Raw genomic sequence first — 18,127 nt, 5'->3', positions numbered from 1 at the left:
GGGAGCCCCGTCCCGCGCCCCGCTGCCGCGCGCCGCCTGCCCGCCCGCTGATTGGCCGGCCGCGCGGCCGGGGCTCCCCGGCGGGCCGCTCCTCATTGGCCGGATTGTAACAGCGATGTCTGAGGGCGCCTGGCGGGAGCGGCAGAGCCCCGCGCCCCCCGCCTGCCCGCCGCCGCCGAGGTGAGGGCGCGGAGCCTCCCGCCGCCGGGCCGGGCCCGGGGCGGCCGCTCCCCCCTCCTCACTCTCCCCGGGAGGGCGACCCCGAGCTGCCGCGCTCCCTTCGCCTCCCGCCGGGGATGGGAGCGGCTCCTCTTAAGGGCCGGGCTAAAAGCGCCTTCTCGCTTTGCAGATGGAGGTGAGCGTCCTGGCGCTGCGGGACCTGACGAGCGGCCGGCCGGGGCGGCGGGGCCGTGCCGAGGCGGCCCAGAAGGTGAGCGGGCGGGCGGGAGGTCCGGTCTTGTCCCTGGCGGCGCGGGGTCCCCTCACACGTTACTCCGCCTCTCCCGGTGCGGAGCATCGCGCCGCGAAGCTCCCAGGACGGGACGGGGGAGGGGCGGCGGGGACTGCAGAGGGTTTTGGGGCCGCGGCGCCCCAGCCCCGTGCGTGCAGGGGTGCAGAGCCCCGGCCCGGGGGGCTTGGAGTTGGGTCGGTTCCGGCGTGTGCCCCCGGATGGTGTCCCTCTGGGTCCCGATGGCAGCATTTGGGGTGCTGCCCGTTGGACCACCGCACCTGGTCTGCCCTGCTATGTTGGTCTGTACAGCAGCATCTTACCTGTCGGCACTTGGAGCGAGGGGGTGTCCGGTGCTACCGTTAACGTAAAGAGACAGTCCAGGAAAAATGGCCGTGAGTCACACCAGTGTTGTCAGTAAGTGAAGGGTTTACACTCTGGCATTATTCCCAGGGAAACAGTTTTTAGCTTTCAATAAGCAAAATTCACAAAACAATCTCAAGCATCCCAGTGGCTACCGTTGGGTAAGGTGCAGGAGGCTTTCATACACACTCGCAGCTCAAAAGCTAACCGACACCCGGCCTGACATGACATGGGAATAGTATAGTCCTGTTATTTAGCAGCAGTCTGAGCGTGCTGATGCACGTCAGCTATGCTTGCTTTCTGGCCGGCAAAAATATGCCTGTATCCATACAGTGGTGGTCCCAGGTCAAGAGGCTACGCAGTGCCACTCTGCAAAGGAGCAAGCTCATTGTTCCTCTCCTGCCCCACCAGCCAGGAGACAGGATATCTAGCCTTGGGCATACCTTGCTCAGTAACGTCTCCTGAATTAGGCCCGATTCATGACCTGCTGTCCATGCTCAATCTGAGTCCTCCAAAGATAACATAGCTCTTGTCAGACTCGGCTTCTGGTATCTCAGATACTTGTTTCAATTCCTGCTTACACACTAAGTTCATTAAGCTAGCCTTTCCCTGTCCTCTTGTATTTGTAAGCCATCTCTGCTTGGATCAAGGTGAATCTTGTACTTCTACGAACTGCCCTTGCGATTTTGTGGAATACAGCTAGGAGTTCATAGACCATTGCAGCTACTGAAAAGAAAAAAGGAGGGGGAGAGGGCATAAAATTGTTTCTTACCTTAGTAGGCAATTATGACATTCAAGCAATAAATATCTGAAAGGTTCGTAGTAGATGTCTGTTTCTCATGTAGTGCCACTACTTTTTTCATTGTGATATTTGCACAAACATGAAAATTTGAGATAGTAGAACAGCAGGTTGCTTCAGCTGCCTTCGCTGCAGTTCCATTCGCACCAGCTATAGTGAACAGGAACTTGAGGGGAAGGTAGACTTTCTCCATTAGAGATTAAGTCTTGATTCACTGCCAAATGTGAAATTGCAAGAATATATGGAGTGCCAACACTATGTGAACATGTATTCCAAGAAGTACCTCTAAATTGACCCCTATTTATCATAGTGTGGTAAGTTACAACTGGCGAACTGTTAATTGTAAAAGGAGATATATTTATTATACACTTTTGGGTAATTCATAGGTGAATGTATGCAAAGTGTTCTTCATCAGTGCTGAGGTCACTATGTGCCAAATTCATTTTCAGTTTGAATGCTACAGAACTGTTCCTAGTAAAAGCCAACTTCAGTTACTAGAATTTATTTCTGCTTTCTACCTAGACTGTACCAGATAAGATGATATTTGGAATCACCCATTTAAATATCTCTATTAGCTTGTGATAGTGGAATTGCTCCAAGTAAACAGTGAAACTTAACTTGGGGAAGTTCTTACAGCAAGCCAATAGTAACTTAATATTTTCTTTCAGGCTATATTCCACTTCAGAATTGGACTTCTTGTAGCACAAAATAAAACACATAATAACAATATCTGGCCTCAAAGTTGTCATGTTAGATTTTTAAAACTCATTTTGAAAAAAAAGAAGTGGAAATCTTAATCTGAGCAAGAAGACTTGCTCAATTTGAGACCAACACCAAAAAAGCCACAGCTAGACTGAAGAGCAAACAACTTGAGGCCTGATTTATAGTTTAAAAGCAGTTTGCTGTCATACCAAAGGCTTCACTCCCAATTCCAGAAAGTTATAAGCTCTGCTTTGCTTTCTCTCACTTTACTCAACGTGCATGCATTAATTTCAAGGGACTAAATCTAGAAACCACTGAGCAATATTAGCTAGAGTCAAAAAACATGGTGTCCTGTTTGTAGGGTATTAAGGACAAGTGGTAGCTGGACTATCTAAGAACAGAACATTGATCTCCCTGGGCAAAAAGCAACAGTACAACTTTCTGCATGGGCATTTCTGGAAGTCTTGCTCTGTGCCATGTTTAAGATACCTGGACCTCAATTTCTGATATCCTGCAAAGAAAGCCAGTATGGCATCCTACCTACCTCATTCCTTTAGTCTTCATGAGGTATTTGCACTAACAGGCTAGAGTGAAATAGTGTCTTTTGTTGCTCAAAACCAGATCTCTGAGCTCAAGGATACCATTGACACTTTCTTCAGTCAGTTCCTTGAAACTAGTTGATTGGTAGTGATAATTCTTGCAGGAAGAAGAAGGGCTAAAACTGGACCCAAAGATGAAATATGAAAAAAATTTGATTGAAGCTAGGGACTGGAGGGAGTTGAGCTTCATTCAAAGCATGATAAAAATCAGCTGATGAGTTAGACTTTTTCTTCTAGCAGCTCTTAGCTGTAGTCAAGGAATAGTAACGGAGATTTTCTCTGTTTTGAGCAGCAGATAGTGCAGGTGCAAAACTTGTTTCACTTGCACATGAAGTTACATCCACTTTAGTTTGACATTTTATGATAGCCTAAGCTGCGTCCCCAGTATGGCTTTTCATTGGAGACCTTTCAAGCAGAGCAATGTGTTTTCTTGCTAAATGTCATGTGACTGATGCATTATTTCAGTTTTGATCCAGTTTGGTGATTTTTGTTCATGGGCAACGCTGTCTTGTAATAACAGTCAGCATTGAAAAGCCTGATAGGCCACAAGTGTGACTGGTTGACCTCAAGTTCTGTAATTCAGGGCAGTATCTCATATACACTGCCTCTAGTACAGTAGCATGTAGAATATTTTACCTCTTCCAATAAAGGCAGAACTGTGCTAAATATAGCTATGAGTGCCAAGGCATGAGTCACTACAATTACCTTAAGAACGATTACATTGATTGCTGGATTGTTTTCTTTCCTGTTGTGTCTCAAGAAATTTGTTTTTAATAGGAAAACATATTTGATCGATCCAGGATGGCCCCAAAGACTCCCATTAAGAATGAACCAGTTGATTTATCAAAGCAAAAAGGCTGCACTCCGGAAAGAAATCCAATTACACCTGTTAAGCTCGTTGACAGACCTCAGCCTGATCCCTGGACCCCCACTGCTAACCTGAAGATGCTTGTTAGTGCTGCTAGCCCTGACATGAGGGACAGGGAAAAGAAGAAAGAGCTCTTCAGACCTATAGAAAACAGTGAGCAGAGTGACACACCTGATTCGTTACAGGTGAGACTCAGAACATGATTAACTTATGTTCAGTTAGGACTCAGACCTTCCTTAAGTTGTGCCTCTCTTTTCTTGCAACTGGTCCTTTGCTCCCTATGAAAAACTGCAGAATTGTAAAACATGTCCAAGGACAGTTGCTACGCAACACTGGCTGAGCAGTAGGACTGTCAAAGACTAAAAGTAACTGTCTTACTAGCAACTGACCTGAGACCTCTCAAGAGCCTGAATATTACTTAAAAGGACAGTGAAGGAAGTAGAGCTTAAATGTGTCATTTTACCCAACATAAGTACTTCTGGTGCTATGTTCTGAACTGCATTAGAAAGAAGATTGCCAGATCATTTTAAATAGACAGACAGCATTTTCAAAAGCAGTTCGACAACAGTGAGGGCGTATTTTTCAACATACTTTTGAATAACATACTTGTACCTTGTCCACAACAGGCCCACAGAGTGGTCAGTTAAAATCTTTCTCCCATTTTCCATCTCAGCCCCCAAACTAGTATTCAGATGGCATGGTCAAGTGTTCGGAAGATTTTTGCTTGTCAAGACTCGGGTAATGTGGGCTCATCCCTGTCTTACTTTAGGAAGTCCATCCATTGAGATGATTATATCAGGTTGTAATAAGCATCATTACAGTTTTCTTCCTTCAGCCTTTTTTGTTGTTCCAACCACTGCTCTACTTTTCCTGGATTATTTCTTGTAGAATACCCTTCTGTGGTGATTTCAGTGACAGGAAGATAGTTCTGAGGTCCTCCTACTGAGAAGCATCATTTCATAGGTATAGATCACTTTACAAGTGTAGATTTTACAGCATCTACAGTGACAGTCTGGAGAATTGTCCAGTTTAGTTAGTCATAAAGGAACAAACAGTTCTCCAAAGATAATTGCTGGCATAGCTTCCAGTAAGTAAAAGATAGTCGATGTTAAAGGTTGTTTTTTTACCACTCCAAGCCTGCTAAGATCATATAGCATTTTGGGGGTGGCTACTATAAAGAGTTCTAATATTTTCTAGTTAATAAAGCTTATACTTAATAATTTTCTCCATGCAGCAAGTTAACTTACAAAATATCTAAAAGTGTTACTGTAAGAATACTGTTATTTCCATACCATATAAAACTCAAAGAATTCAATCACAGCAACAGCCTGCCACACGGTCACTTAGTCACAACAAGCAAAGGACAATTAAGACCTCATAAGCAAGGAAATGTGGGTTTCAACAGCTGCCACTAATCTCAGCATTTCTTTGCCAGAGGGTGAGATAATTTTTTTTTCCTTTTTTTGACACAGAAGCAAAACCCCAAAGTTACCAGTGCAGAAAAATCCTCTATCATTCTCATTTTGTAATAAATAAACATACGCCTTCATACATTCTTGCCATCACGGTTTTGTTGGGGTTTTTTTCACCCTGTAGGGACAGAAAGACCATATTCAGGCCATCCTATAGAGATCACTCAAGCTAACAGCTTGGCTGAGTTTAAGGTTCAGAGACGAGGTGGTGCTTTTTATAGTCTCTTAGCATCATGACCCCTCCCCAACACCCGGTTTCTTAAGGTTGTAGAGGCATGGTAAAGGGCAATAAAATCTCTTGAAAGAGGTTTTGCAGGAACTCTTTGATGGCTTGTACGTCATCTGGTTCATTAGATCCAGAGGTGTTTTAGGGAATATTCCTCCTCTCAAAAAGAAATATTTCTTCCAAACAGGATTTTAGCATCTGCTAGTCTTGGGTGTTTGGTCTTACTGTTTTCTTTCCTATGCATAACTATTATTTTATAATCTTGCAGATAGGAATTTTTCTGTAGACATCTTGTGTGATAAATTAAAAAGAGCTTGCAAGCAAAAGTGTGTCACCCAAGTGCTCTGTGCTTGCAAGGAATCCGTGGTTTTTTCCTTATTAGAAAGTCCAAGCATAAATATTGCTAACTTCTGAAATATGAACCTCGCTTGCCTATGCCTTGCTTCTAAAGCTCTGCACTAAAGGGTTAATGTTTATTTTTTAACAGTATGATATGGTAGACGACAGCACGATTGATGAATTTGAAAAGCAGAGGCCCAGCAGAAAACAGAAAAGCTTAGGACTCTTGTGCCAAAAGTTTCTAGCTCGCTATCCAAGTTACCCATTGTCAACAGAAAAAACTACTATTTCTTTGGATGAAGTGGCTTCAGTTCTTGGTATGTATACCTGCAAAAATGGGGTAACTGGTCACCTGGGGGAGCCCAGCAGGAGGGCCTTCAAGGTCTGCCTTTCCCTGGGTCTGGATGCTCTTCTAATCATACTAACCAACAGTTGAAAATGCCTATCATTCCTAAGTGTCTTTACTGCTTGATAACACTACCATTTTGAAATCTGCTTTCTGACAGTACTTTTTACTAGACAGCTCTATCCTCCAGCTGTTTACCAACTCTGTTGCTTTCCTAAATTTTCAATTTGCTGAACACTGAAGGAGTTATGAGTTACAAACCCTCTGAAGGAGGACTTGTAAACAGCAAATTTTGTCAAAATGGAACATTTGGGGAAACAATGGCAAACTAGTAGGTGTACGAAATCACTGCTTTACTGCCTGACTTCAGTAACGTGCCTTACATTATACCTTTCAAGATGTCATGGTTCATCAAGGTTATCTTAGCTTTAAATATCATCTTCTGAGGGGAAGTTACCAGGAGACCTGCAGCAGTAGAATGAGAAAATGTATTGAAGTGGGGAGAAGGTATCGAGTAGCCTATTTGCTGGGTCTGCTGTTAGGTTTGGTCTTAGTTAAAAGATTAATGAAATATCTGAGAGAAGTAATAAAACTCAGGAGAGAGGACTCAGCCAGGTTACACCAATAACAAAAAGATACAGGTCCTTAGAGAGGTTGTCTCTTAGCTAGGAAGGGCTTTACAAAATTGGACTTTAAATAAATATTTTATCTACATTTAGGACTCAGGTATTTAACAGAAAAGAGCTAGCAAAAATGAAATGAGTCTGTTATGGGAAGAAAGGGAACGGAAGAATGATGTCCTGTGTGACTCTGCTAAGAAACTACTAGAAATGCTCATTTATTTGCCTTGGTAATGGGAAATGGAAATAGGAGAGAATTCAGATGTAGTAATTAATTAAATAAATTACTTTTTAAATTAATTGGTCTTTTAGATTTTGCAGTTACTCCTTTCTGTGTTTGCATGAGATGCTCGTACTCCAACCTTGTACAGCTGAACATGAGTAGTGCTTTGCTCTGTGTTGGGAGTGGCATTACCTTGCTTTCCTAAATACTAGAAACTTGGTTTTAAAACTTACTGCTGGGGATTTTACCTCCCAGAAAGGGGTGTGTTTGTTCTTCTCCCTTTGGTTTTCACTTCCTTGCTTGCCTGTATCCACTTTCTTCAGGGACCACAAAATTATTCACTGCTGCTGTTGCTGCTCCCTGTGTAACAAATGATGGTTGCAATATAGCTTTTGCTATAAATGTACATTGCTTTGTTCGCTGAAGACCTATGGAAAGACCACAAAGGGGGCTATGCTGCTGGTGCATGACAGACACCAGGATATGTGTAGCGCTCTTGTTTTTCTGGAGTATGTTTCACTCCAGATCTCCACACACTTGGAAATACTCATGAGTTGTTTTTTTTAATAACCCATTTGAGGCTGGTAAGTGTTATCCATATTCTCCAGATGGGTAAACAGATGTATCAAGGCCTTGCCTTCCACTGGGAAGTCTTTCAAAACCTTTCCCCTTGGCTAGCACTTGTTCTGCTCAGCTGATGTTAACCGTTATGGGATTTCTGGTGAAGAGGCTGCCACCAGCATATAGTGCACTGTGTTATATGTGACAGCCATGCTTCAAACAGCGCTCGACATGAGTACTCGGGATAGTGAGCAGAGCCACCTGCCTGTTCATATTTAGTCCCCAACCTTGCTCACGTCAGTCAGGATGAACCCAAGTTGGACATATTTCAGAGATTTCCCATTGGTGCAGACCCAGCCAGCAGCGAGGACTTCTTTCTGCTGCATTTGGAAACAGTGGGCCTCATTCTCCACTGGTTTGCAATTTGTGAAGCCTTCAACGCTCCTTTGCTTGGTATGTGCTTAGCAAGTAATTGTGCCATTGGAAATGCAAGTGGAGGACCACACTCCCACTGCATCCCGAAGGAGTGGGCTTTTATATCTCCTCTCTGTCAGTGCTAGGCTCAGACCCTTTCCTGCCCTCTGTTACACACATGCCTGTGTACAGGTCTGTGTCTGAGCTCTGAAGCTCTCTGACAAGAAGGGCCAAAGTGCTCTGAAAACCTCAGGGCAGTCTGGATAGGTCTGAGTGAGTGGGATGGGGCAGACTGCAATAAGTTCTTCTAAACACAGTGTAGATTCTTCAAGCTGAAGCCATGCCTCAGCCGGCAGTTAACAAAGGGCTTAATACTATGGGGCTGGCCATATATGTCAGCTCTTAAGTGTGCAAATTTGGATAGATCTAATGTAATGTGTCCAAGTGAACAGTGAAAAAATGTGTTGTGAACACTCAGTATTAAGAGAACAGCCTGTCCTCTGTTCTGCTTCTGCTGAAGAGCATATTAAAGTTAGATGAGCACCTATGTCTTTTTTATTTCCACCCCCCCCTTAAAACAGGAGTTGAGCGGAGACGTATTTATGATATAGTGAACGTCCTGGAGTCATTACACTTGGTTAGCCGTGTGGCCAAGAACCAGTACTGTTGGCATGGCCGGCACAACCTAAGTCAGACTCTGAAAACGCTTCAGGAAGCAGGAGAGCTGCAGTATGGAGAGCTAATGACCTTCTTCCAGCACAAGGAGCAGGACTTGGAGTACAAATTTGGAGAACGGAAAAAGGAAACTATTCCAGATTCTCAAGACAGATCATTACTGGACTTTTCAGAAGCAGATTGCACCTCTGGTAAGATAACTCATGTGTGTGATGTGATACACAGACACAAGTCTCTTTCTCCAGTTTATTATGTGACTTTTTCCCTTGCTTTGCTTTTAAATTAAATAATAAAAAAATACTCTGCAAAATTGTGCCAAATTCACTGCAGAGGTGACAATTCTTCCTTTTATCCATTTTATCCATTCTTTTAGCATGGGTCTCAGGATGTATTTTCCCTATCCTCCAGACTGGCAGAAACTTCTGCCAAAGACTCTGGTTCTTCTTTCCCCACCTGTACCTGACAGTAAATGCTTTATCCAAGCAGAAGGTGCCATCTTCCATTTGTCCACTGTTGCATGCTGCCCATATAATACCTAGTCTGATGGAGTCACAAGATAACAGCGCCGCAAAATTGTGTAACGTAACATAGACTCAGCTCTGGAATCTGCCTTTAAAAGCTATTTCTGCAAGCTTTAATTTTTATTGCCTTTGGAAGAGAGACTTCTGTCTGCATTGCTCAGTTATTTGCTGCCTTTCAAATGATTCCTGCTTCCCGACAAAGAAATACTTTACCCCTTTTGCGTGTGAGATACCTGCTTGCTAGTTTTCTGGCTGTGATGGATGACGTATGCTAAGAGGCTTGGGTATTATTTGTAACACAGCATCTGCAAACAGCAGAAAGGACAAGTCGTTGCGGATTATGAGCCAAAAGTTTGTCATGCTGTTCCTTGTCTCCAAGACCAAGATAGTCACTCTGGACATTGCAGCAAAGATACTGATAGAAGAAACCCAGGATACAGTGGACCACAGCAAATTTAAAAGTAAGCTGGCTGTTGAGACATGAATCAATCATTCAGTGAGTAAAGAAAACAGCGGTATGTTTGGACTGACACCAGTAGGTAACGGCAAGAGCAGGTCAGGAATCTTTTGCTGAAATATGGTTTGTGGTTTTTTTAATTGCAGGTGCCAGTTTGTGAAAACAGAGCTTGGGGTGGGAAGGAGCCAATTTGACAATCATCTCCAAGTTTTAGTTTCAGAATGAAGAAAAATCTTTTTTTTTGTTTGTTTGAATTTTTTTGCATACTTTAACCCTGTTTCCTGTACCGTTCTGAATGACATTTCAGAACTTAGTGAAATGAAACATGTTTAATTTGTTAGAACCCATTTTCTTCTCTACAGAAATGTGTTACTTCTCCTTTTCACCCCAGAAATGTTTCACAGCTGTATGACACAGCTTGCTTTTCATAGTACTGAGATCCCTTGGACAACATGGAAAAAGCCAGCATTAGTAAATAATTCTTTTAAAATAAAGACTTACTTTAATTCTTTAAAGTACTTTTAAAATAAAGTACTTGCACTTCAGTCTTAAAATTCTACCCCAAATACTGGGAGGGTTGTGAGGAGTTTAGCTGTACAACCTGTGGGTATCATATTCAACTCAAACATGTTATTTATTGGAGTCACAGAGATTTTTCTAAGAGTGTTACATTTTTAAGATGATAAATACTTGCCCTCTTGTGATCAGCTGCACACTTATGTGCCTCTTGCCCCAAAGTGCTTGTCTTTACCCCATGTGGAGGTAGCTGCCTTTTCTGGGCAAGCTGGTGATGTAATCACTCCCTGTTTCCATCAAAATGAGGTATGTGAGCTTAAACCTGAGCAGTTAAGATATGAAGAAGCAGTGACATGCAGGTGGGAGCTGGCATGGCAGGCTTCATAGGAGGTGGCTAAGTCCATCCCAATTTGATTTTGCCCACCTCATCTATGAAAGCTGTGGTGATATTCTGGAATGAAATTGCCATGTAAATATGTACTGTATGCATTGTAAATGTGACCGTCTTGACTATTTCTGCCCTTTCTTCTTAGCAAAGGTACGAAGACTGTATGATATTGCCAATGTTCTCACCAGCCTAGGCTTGATCAAGAAAGTTCATGTCACAGAGGAGCGAGGACGCAAACCAGCCTTCAAGTGGATTGGGCCTGTGGAATTCCCTGGAAAGACTGGTAACTTGTGTAGCTCCCATGTCTTTTCTTTTTGTTTTGACAATCCCTTCCCAAGTGGTACAAGGTTGTTTTCCATGTGTAAAGAATGGCTCAGCATTCGTTGTCCACCATTGATTATTAACTGCTGGCCAGCTCAACATTTGCCCTGTTAGACTTTATGCTCAAGGTGGGAACTGTGGAGGGATGTTGAAGGATACTGTGTCTTGCTGGTATTTTCATACCCACTTAGCTGTATGAATATCTGTATGAACTGTAGAGCAATGGCAGGTAATGCCTACATCTCAAAATCTGGGTCCACAGCTTTTCTGGGTTGCAAAATCTCAGTAATTCTGTCATAACTAGACAGTGAATGATTATCTTTGTAAGGGGGCTTACCAAGGTAGAGCAGGGCTGTTTCTTGCACATGTCCCCTTGTACAAACTGTTTGTCTGCAAAGAAGGAGGCAGTGGGCCAGAGCATCTCTGTAAGCTGCAGATTCTTGGCTAGAAGCCAGAGCAAAGGAAAGCCCTTTGCTCATGTATTTGGGTCAGGCCAGTGCTAGGACCAAGTAAAAGTGAAGGATAGCGTTAATGTCATCTTAGTACCCTTTCTCCTCCTGGGTGTGCACACTAGAATGTAGCTGCTGGTGCAGCTGCCATGGAATGTAAAGGAGAGAAACCCTTATCTCGTCTATCGGTGCTTACCGAGCCTAGGTCTGCTTCAGTGTTGTCAGGTTTGGGATGGTACAGAGGCTACCTCTTCTCTTACGGACAAGTTCAGTAACTTGACAGAAGACTAAATGATAAGCTGCATTCCCTGTAGGACTGTTGTACAAAATTATGTTCCTACAGATGAGCCAAGAGGGCATAGCCCAACATCTGATCCTCTTCCCGGGACACAGAGAGGAGCCTGTGCCCCGATTCAGATCTGTGCTACTGGAAAGCAAAGGTTTACACGTCACGCTTCATTTAACTGCGCACAGCCTTGTGAACTGACCAGAAGGAAGGTCAGTTCTGAGCCCAACAGCCCACATCAAGAGAGGCAAGGTAACTACTAATGAAGCATGTTCTTTTGCATCCCGCTGGATCTGCCCAAATGTGGGCCCACCAATTTAAGGCACTTGATTGGGTGAATCAGCCTAATGAAATATGTGAATTACCTTTGGGAAGTGCCTATATTTCTACCATCCATGTGATGAGACTTCTATTTTGGGCCTTCCAATCAAGTGCCTAAAGTGAGATGAGGTGAATATGGGCCATACTGCCTTGAATCTGCAGTTTGTTTTCTGGTGAATGTTTCTGTTCTCCACTAACTGCAACTATACTACATTTCCTTCTGTTAAAATTTGGTATAGACAAAGAAAGATTCTTTAGCCACAAAAGCTTGCTTTATTTTATGGTTCCTAATATAATGGAATTTACTGTAACAATCTAACAGATAGCTGTTAAAAAAGATAAAGCAATTACAAGGCTTCTCACAGTTCCCTCTTAGAGGAAATGATGATGTTGACCACCTCTCTGGTGGGACTGAAAGTTCTGAGTGTCTTGCAGGTTCTGGCTCTAGGTGATTAGTGGATGTTATAAAAATGTGCCAGAATAGAAAAATTATACCAATTATTTTATATGTCCAGTATGAAAATATGCTTGGTAAACCTACCTGTTATTAACTGAATGCTCCTTTGTTCTTTCAGCCTGTATTGTGAATTCAGATGAATATTGCTCCAAAATGATAAATCTAGCAGCTGTCTGCAGGCAGAAAATAGAGGAGGATACTAGGTAGGTCTTAACTCCTGTCCGGTTTCAGCTTTGTAATAGTCATGTTTAGTTCAAGGCTAGAATCCATTGATGGGACTGAGATAGAAAATTGCGAGAGTGTCTTATTATTACTATTTTGATGCTGACAGATCTCAGTGTGGCTTGCTTTTTTTTTTTTTTTTCATGCCAAATTTATACCCACCTGTACTTGTATCCCTGTTGTCCTTTAGCTTCAGTAGTTCTTCATCTCATGAGTGTTTATATAGGTCAACCCTGCCTCCCTTGGCCAGTGGTCTAGGTAGGCTGAGCAAATAATGATTCTGTGGAAGAGCCTCTTTGTCATATCAGTGCGTCTCTACACCTATCCTAATTTGAATTCATTTGTGAATGATTGACTCTAGTCAAGTGCAAGGGAAAGCATTATTGTTCTGCCAAAAACCTGATAAGTCTGCTTTTGTGTGATTAGAAATAATAAAAAGTGACCCTCCTTGTAAACTGTAAAAGTAGTGGGTTGGCAGGGGGATTTTTCCACATTCATGTCCAGCAATATACCTGTTTGCTTTTAAGGCTAAAATAGAGGTTTAATTTTGGAGTAAATATTTTTCCTCTTTTCATTACCTTTTTTTTAGGAATAAAGCTTGTGCCGCAGAAACGATATTAAATTCAGTAAGGAGTGCAAGCATAACCTCACCTCTCTCCCTTCTCCCGGTTCCTGGGGACTCTGATTTTTGTGTTAACCCTTTGCCTCAGCCAGTTTTCCCTGTGGTTCAGGCAGATGTGCCAAGGCTCTCGCTGCCAAATGGGGTCAGCAGCCAAGCTCTACATCCTTCCACGCCAGCAGCCTCCAAAACAGAAAATGGAAAACCTGCTCTGCTCCCCAACCAACCCTTCCTGTGCTTCCCATCTTCATCCCTTTTTATGTTGTGTGGCAGTCTTCAGGAAAATAACTTGAGGGAGAACGTGCCCACCACAGGAGACACGGGAAACTGGAGTGCAGAAGCTCAGGCCACTGTACCTCCAGCTGCCTGCCAGAAACGCAGCTCCCACAAGTATGCATCGCCCTCCACACCTGTAGATGATGAAGAGCCAGCTGCTAAAAAGCAGACCGTGGAACAGAGTGATGTGCCCCTCTCACTTGTAGTACCCAAGGTAAAGAATTGAATTTCATTATCGCTTAGGCTTCCTGTTAGCAAGGAAAGACTTTTGCTCAAGACTGTTTTCAGAAGTGAAAATTCACTGCACCACTCTTGCGATAGATACAGATGCTGCCTCCCACATGTTAAAACTGTAAGCATGCTGTGCCAGGCGAGCGTTAACTGGGAGATGTTTTGACACTACCAGGGGAGAATGGACTGTGATTGCTTTGCATAGTGAAGTGATGGTCAGCTGTTCTTTGCAATCAGTGTCCTGATCATTGTCTTCAACAAAACAGCCTGCCAAATGGGAAGAAATCAATGTTACTATTACTCTTCATCTTCCCCTGTTAGCTTGGGCTTTTCCAGACAGCAGTAGCATTGCTTACTCCACTGAGCTACCGCAAATGTGATTTGTATTTCCCCCCTACTCTCCAGCCTGAGTTCCTCTCTCACGCTCAGTGTTGCCCATTAGCAGGCTGGTGAGAGAGGAGATGATGGGAAAGGTGAAGTGCATCTATCTCACAGTTCTCTTAAGTACTGAAAATGGGGGTCAAGCTCAAGGTCGTATCAATGTTTGAATACAAGCCATTTGAAACAGGTGTTTTTCCTTATCAATAAAGAGAAATGGATCCCCAAGTTTTTATCCAGTGTCTCCAAGTACTGAAACTGAACTATAGCACAGGGCTTAGGCATCACTAATATTGCTCTTCAAACCCTCAAACAAAATTTTTAAGTTGGTGACAGGCTAATGAGTTTTGTGCTGCCCCTTTGCACAGGTGCACGTTTTACTCTGTAACTGAGGAAAGTGGATGAGAGACATTGTACTGTGTTATTTCAATTTGGACTCGTCATTTCCTCTTTTGTTTTTGTTTAGAAGCCTTTTGAGTCACCCAAGGCAGAATCTACCCCAGGAAGTGGCTGTACATCTGCTGTACATCTAGAAAATTTTCATCTTGACCTCACAAGTCCCATTGCTCCACAGGCTGCAGATGAGGAGTCTACTAAGCTTTTAGATTCTCAGGAGCAAGAAAAACGGTCTCAGAATAAAGACCCTGGTGAACCCTCTCTAGGAAAAGACCACATCTGTAAAGAAAATGGCAATCAACCTTTCCTACCACAGTACCTTTATGTTCAGCCTACTGCTGGTAAGGACAGTCATGAGATCTAGAAGCACTCTAAAAAACCCTCAAACTTCTGCATCTGTTCACTGAGCTGTTCAAATAGAGACCTACAGATAGGTGAATAAGTCTGTATTTGGCACAAAAGCTATCAGCAGTTCTCTGTAGTATTTTAATAGCTCTAAACTCTCTCAACTCCAAATGACCTGTTGCTTCTCTGAAAATATGGGCATTTTTTTGAGGTACCCAAACTTTAATAGAGATTAATAATGTGGGGTTTGTATACTTGAATTATGTGCAGCAAAAAAGACACCTATCCAGCATTCAGAACTTCAGAACTTGGGGGAGCTGGAAGCCTAGGTTTGGCAGTAAGGCAGCCAGAATAATGCAACAGCATTTCCCTCAGTGGGTGAATTTAGTCATCTATAAACTTTGTACTGTTTTGTCATGTGCATCATCAGGATAATCCCACAAAAACTGAGGCACTGGGAGTGTAGCCAGGCCTGCTCGTCGGACACAATAGGGATGGGGAGGAAGTAGCTAAAAGTACCACAGGAGGATTTTGTGTCCACCATTTTTCATGCCTGTGTTTTTGTGGAGTAGAGAAGTGTTTTGTAGGAACGTGTGGCAGGTTTCCATGACTACTACTTTAGTATTTTATTCACTTGTGGCACAGAGTGGAGTCTATGGGATTTCACTTATAGGATGGAGATGCTCAGTTTGAAAATGTTGAGCCAGGTGTTTTGGAAGGTCAGACAAACTGGGAAACGGAGCAGCTTCTGTTTTAAAAGAGTATTTCAGCTGTTCTCAGGAAAATGAGTGTCTTTGGGGTATGTCTTTGTGGGTGTTTTCCATTGGTGGTTTTTGGGGTTTTTTGGCTCATTAAAAGCAGTGTGTATGTTTTCATATAGCAGAGGATATAATTCCTGTTACTGAAAAAAAGTTTATTTAGCCAAGATGTTGCTCGTAACTGAAGTTAGAAGCACAAAACAGCAAGGTGTGTGGTTTGTACTTAGCATGAACAAAGCAAATGGATGTAGATATAGTGAACAGGCAGTAGGGGGGGAGGTGGAAGCAGGTAGGGAAAGGGAACTTGACAGAAGAGTCATGGATTTGTGACAGTTTTCTTACTTCTTTTTTCTTCTTTTTGTCGCAGTTTTCTTCCCAGGCAGCCTATCTCTTTCTTTGTTGTCATACCCCTTTCCTGTTCTAGATTAAGTTATAATAGCTTAATTCCAATTTGTCAACTCTATTAATGCCTTGCTTTTTCTGTCTTTGGTTTAGGATTAAACAGTTTTAATTTCCTGTTCTCTGCAAACCAAGCCCCTGGTGCTATCAGCCTGGCTGCGAGCCAGTTGCCTTCTCTGAGCGTTCCCTGCGTCGTGGTGCCTTCAGCAGCCCTGGCTTCTTTCCCTCTCATCTGCTCTCCTACAATCACCAGTCCTCTTTCCCCGGTTCCTGATGGCTCCTTCTCAGCTGCCACCTCCACGAATTTCAGTATGTCCAGCCTGGCATCAACAACACCTGTTTTCATAGGCACCACTGCAATGGTTACCCCCAAGGTGTCACCTGTGCCTTCGGTGGACCCCCAGCAACCGGCTCACCCCACTCTGCACCTGAGTCCTGTGCTTGCGAGGTCTTGCGGTGCTGTTAAACTGGACTCCCCCATGTGTATGGGGCATCCAGTGACCCTTCTGAAGCTGCAGCAGGTAAGACTCGAAGGTGGTTGAGTGATGATGAGAACAGCAGCGCCAGGTCACTGGGACCGAAGGCGGCTTGCGCTGCAGGCTGGTGCCGCTGTGTCAGAGCGGTAAGTTGGTACACCAGGAGCTGGTGTCTTCCACTTAGTTTGCATGTCCATCTGTAGTAGTGGCAGGGCTTGGGACAGTGTTAAAGATGTAGCCCAGCATAGAACATCTAGCCCTGAAAAGTGAAATGGTGAGTTTTAAAAAATCTTACAGGAATTAGAAAATCATCAAAATCTTAATCTTTAAAAATCTTATAGGAATAGAGAAAAAAATAAGTTACAGGGTTTTTTTCCCCCAGAAGTCCGAGTCAGTATTTTTTCCCCATCTGACACTATCATTGTCTGTTACACAATGGCTACAGCAACACATTAGGAAGACAGGAGGATTGTTTGTCACAATTCTGGAGTCAGCTGGCTGCAACACTTCTCAGGCAGTAGTGTCTGGGGTTGCTTCCTCACCCCCATTCTGATCTCTCTTCACTAACTAAAGGAAACATAATAACAACATCAGAACTGGGGAAAAAATCCAATTCTTGTGGCTTTTGTTGATCTTTTTTATAAGGATATTTTTAAAAATCTACCATAGAAACAGACTTTTTGAGTTAAAAAAATGAGAAATTCAAAAGTGAAGAAGGATTTATTTAGCTGAAGTACATTGAGTGACATAAAACAGTTGGGACACACTGTGTTACCTGGGTCTTTACAACTATTAGCAGTGACATTTTGGCACTACTTCAGCTTACATTCTTAAATCTGTGGTTATTTTTTTTTTTCCTATTTTCTGACGCAGTGACAATTAGATTGAACTTTTGGAATCTTTGTGAATGTTACTTTATGTTTATCTTGTTCAAGCTTTAGAAAAATGCTGTAATAGAAACTGGTTGGCAGCCAATCTGATTACAGATACTAGCATTAGAGGTTACAGTAGAGTGGCACTTAAAATAGAAGTGGCCAGGGTTTAGGAGACTAATTTTAGATCTATTTTGATGCTAACAAATAACAAAAGCAAGTAAAACATCGTGGAAGAGAAAGAGCCATTTAAGCTAAAGGACAAGATTGGCATAAGAATGAATGAGTATGAACTAGTCATGAATACATTTAAGTTGGAAATGAGATAGAAGCTTTCAGCTTCCATCAGTGATGTACTGACAAACAGCTCCAAAACAAAAAGGGGCAAAGCCTGTAGCTTTTCATGTGGAGCTTCTGAAAGGATGTGTGACATGGTTCCCCATAGTAGCAGGTTACAGGGCTTAATGTCTACAGGCTGTCTTCTGTTTGCATGCTTGCTTGGAGGCTTTGAGAAAACCCTGCTGAATCACTTTGGTTTTGTTTCACAAATAGCCTTCTTCAGCTCCCCTCACTCCCAAGAGCATTCGTCCTGCACGTCATGAGGCATTTTTCAAAACTCCTGGAAGTCTTGGAGACCCTGTTGCATGCAAGAAAAATGAAGGCTACCAGACCAGAAATGCCAGCTCTGTGCAGAGGAGACTGGAAATCTCTAGTACCAGCCCTGACTAAGTCCACTCACTGCAAAGGGTGGGCAGATTTTCCTAGGACCCTGTATCGACTACAA

At 43.1% G+C, this 18,127-nt stretch overlaps 1 protein-coding gene across 1 annotated transcript; it reads left to right on the top strand.

Moving 5' to 3' along the window:
- Window positions 1–244: 244 nt before the first annotated feature.
- Window positions 245–18,072, top strand: E2F7 (E2F transcription factor 7; the record flags this gene model as incomplete). Its single annotated transcript, XM_081997586.1, has 12 exons — window positions 245–430; window positions 3,689–3,964; window positions 5,965–6,133; window positions 8,562–8,846; window positions 9,479–9,637; window positions 10,683–10,820; window positions 11,651–11,845; window positions 12,490–12,574; window positions 13,183–13,702; window positions 14,564–14,834; window positions 16,092–16,516; window positions 17,896–18,072. The coding sequence occupies exons 1-12, from the start codon at window positions 350–352 to the stop codon at window positions 18,070–18,072; spliced, it is 2,781 nt and encodes a 926-aa protein (XP_081853712.1). The 5' UTR covers window positions 245–349.
- Between the last annotated feature and the right edge of the window lie 55 nt (window positions 18,073–18,127).

Source organism: Phaethon aethereus (assembly GCF_964289735.1).
Source record: "Phaethon aethereus genome assembly, chromosome: 1".
NCBI lineage: Eukaryota > Metazoa > Chordata > Aves > Phaethontiformes > Phaethontidae > Phaethon > Phaethon aethereus.
Note: the sequence above shows the minus strand (reverse complement) of the source record. Positions and strands in the feature narration are given on the sequence as shown.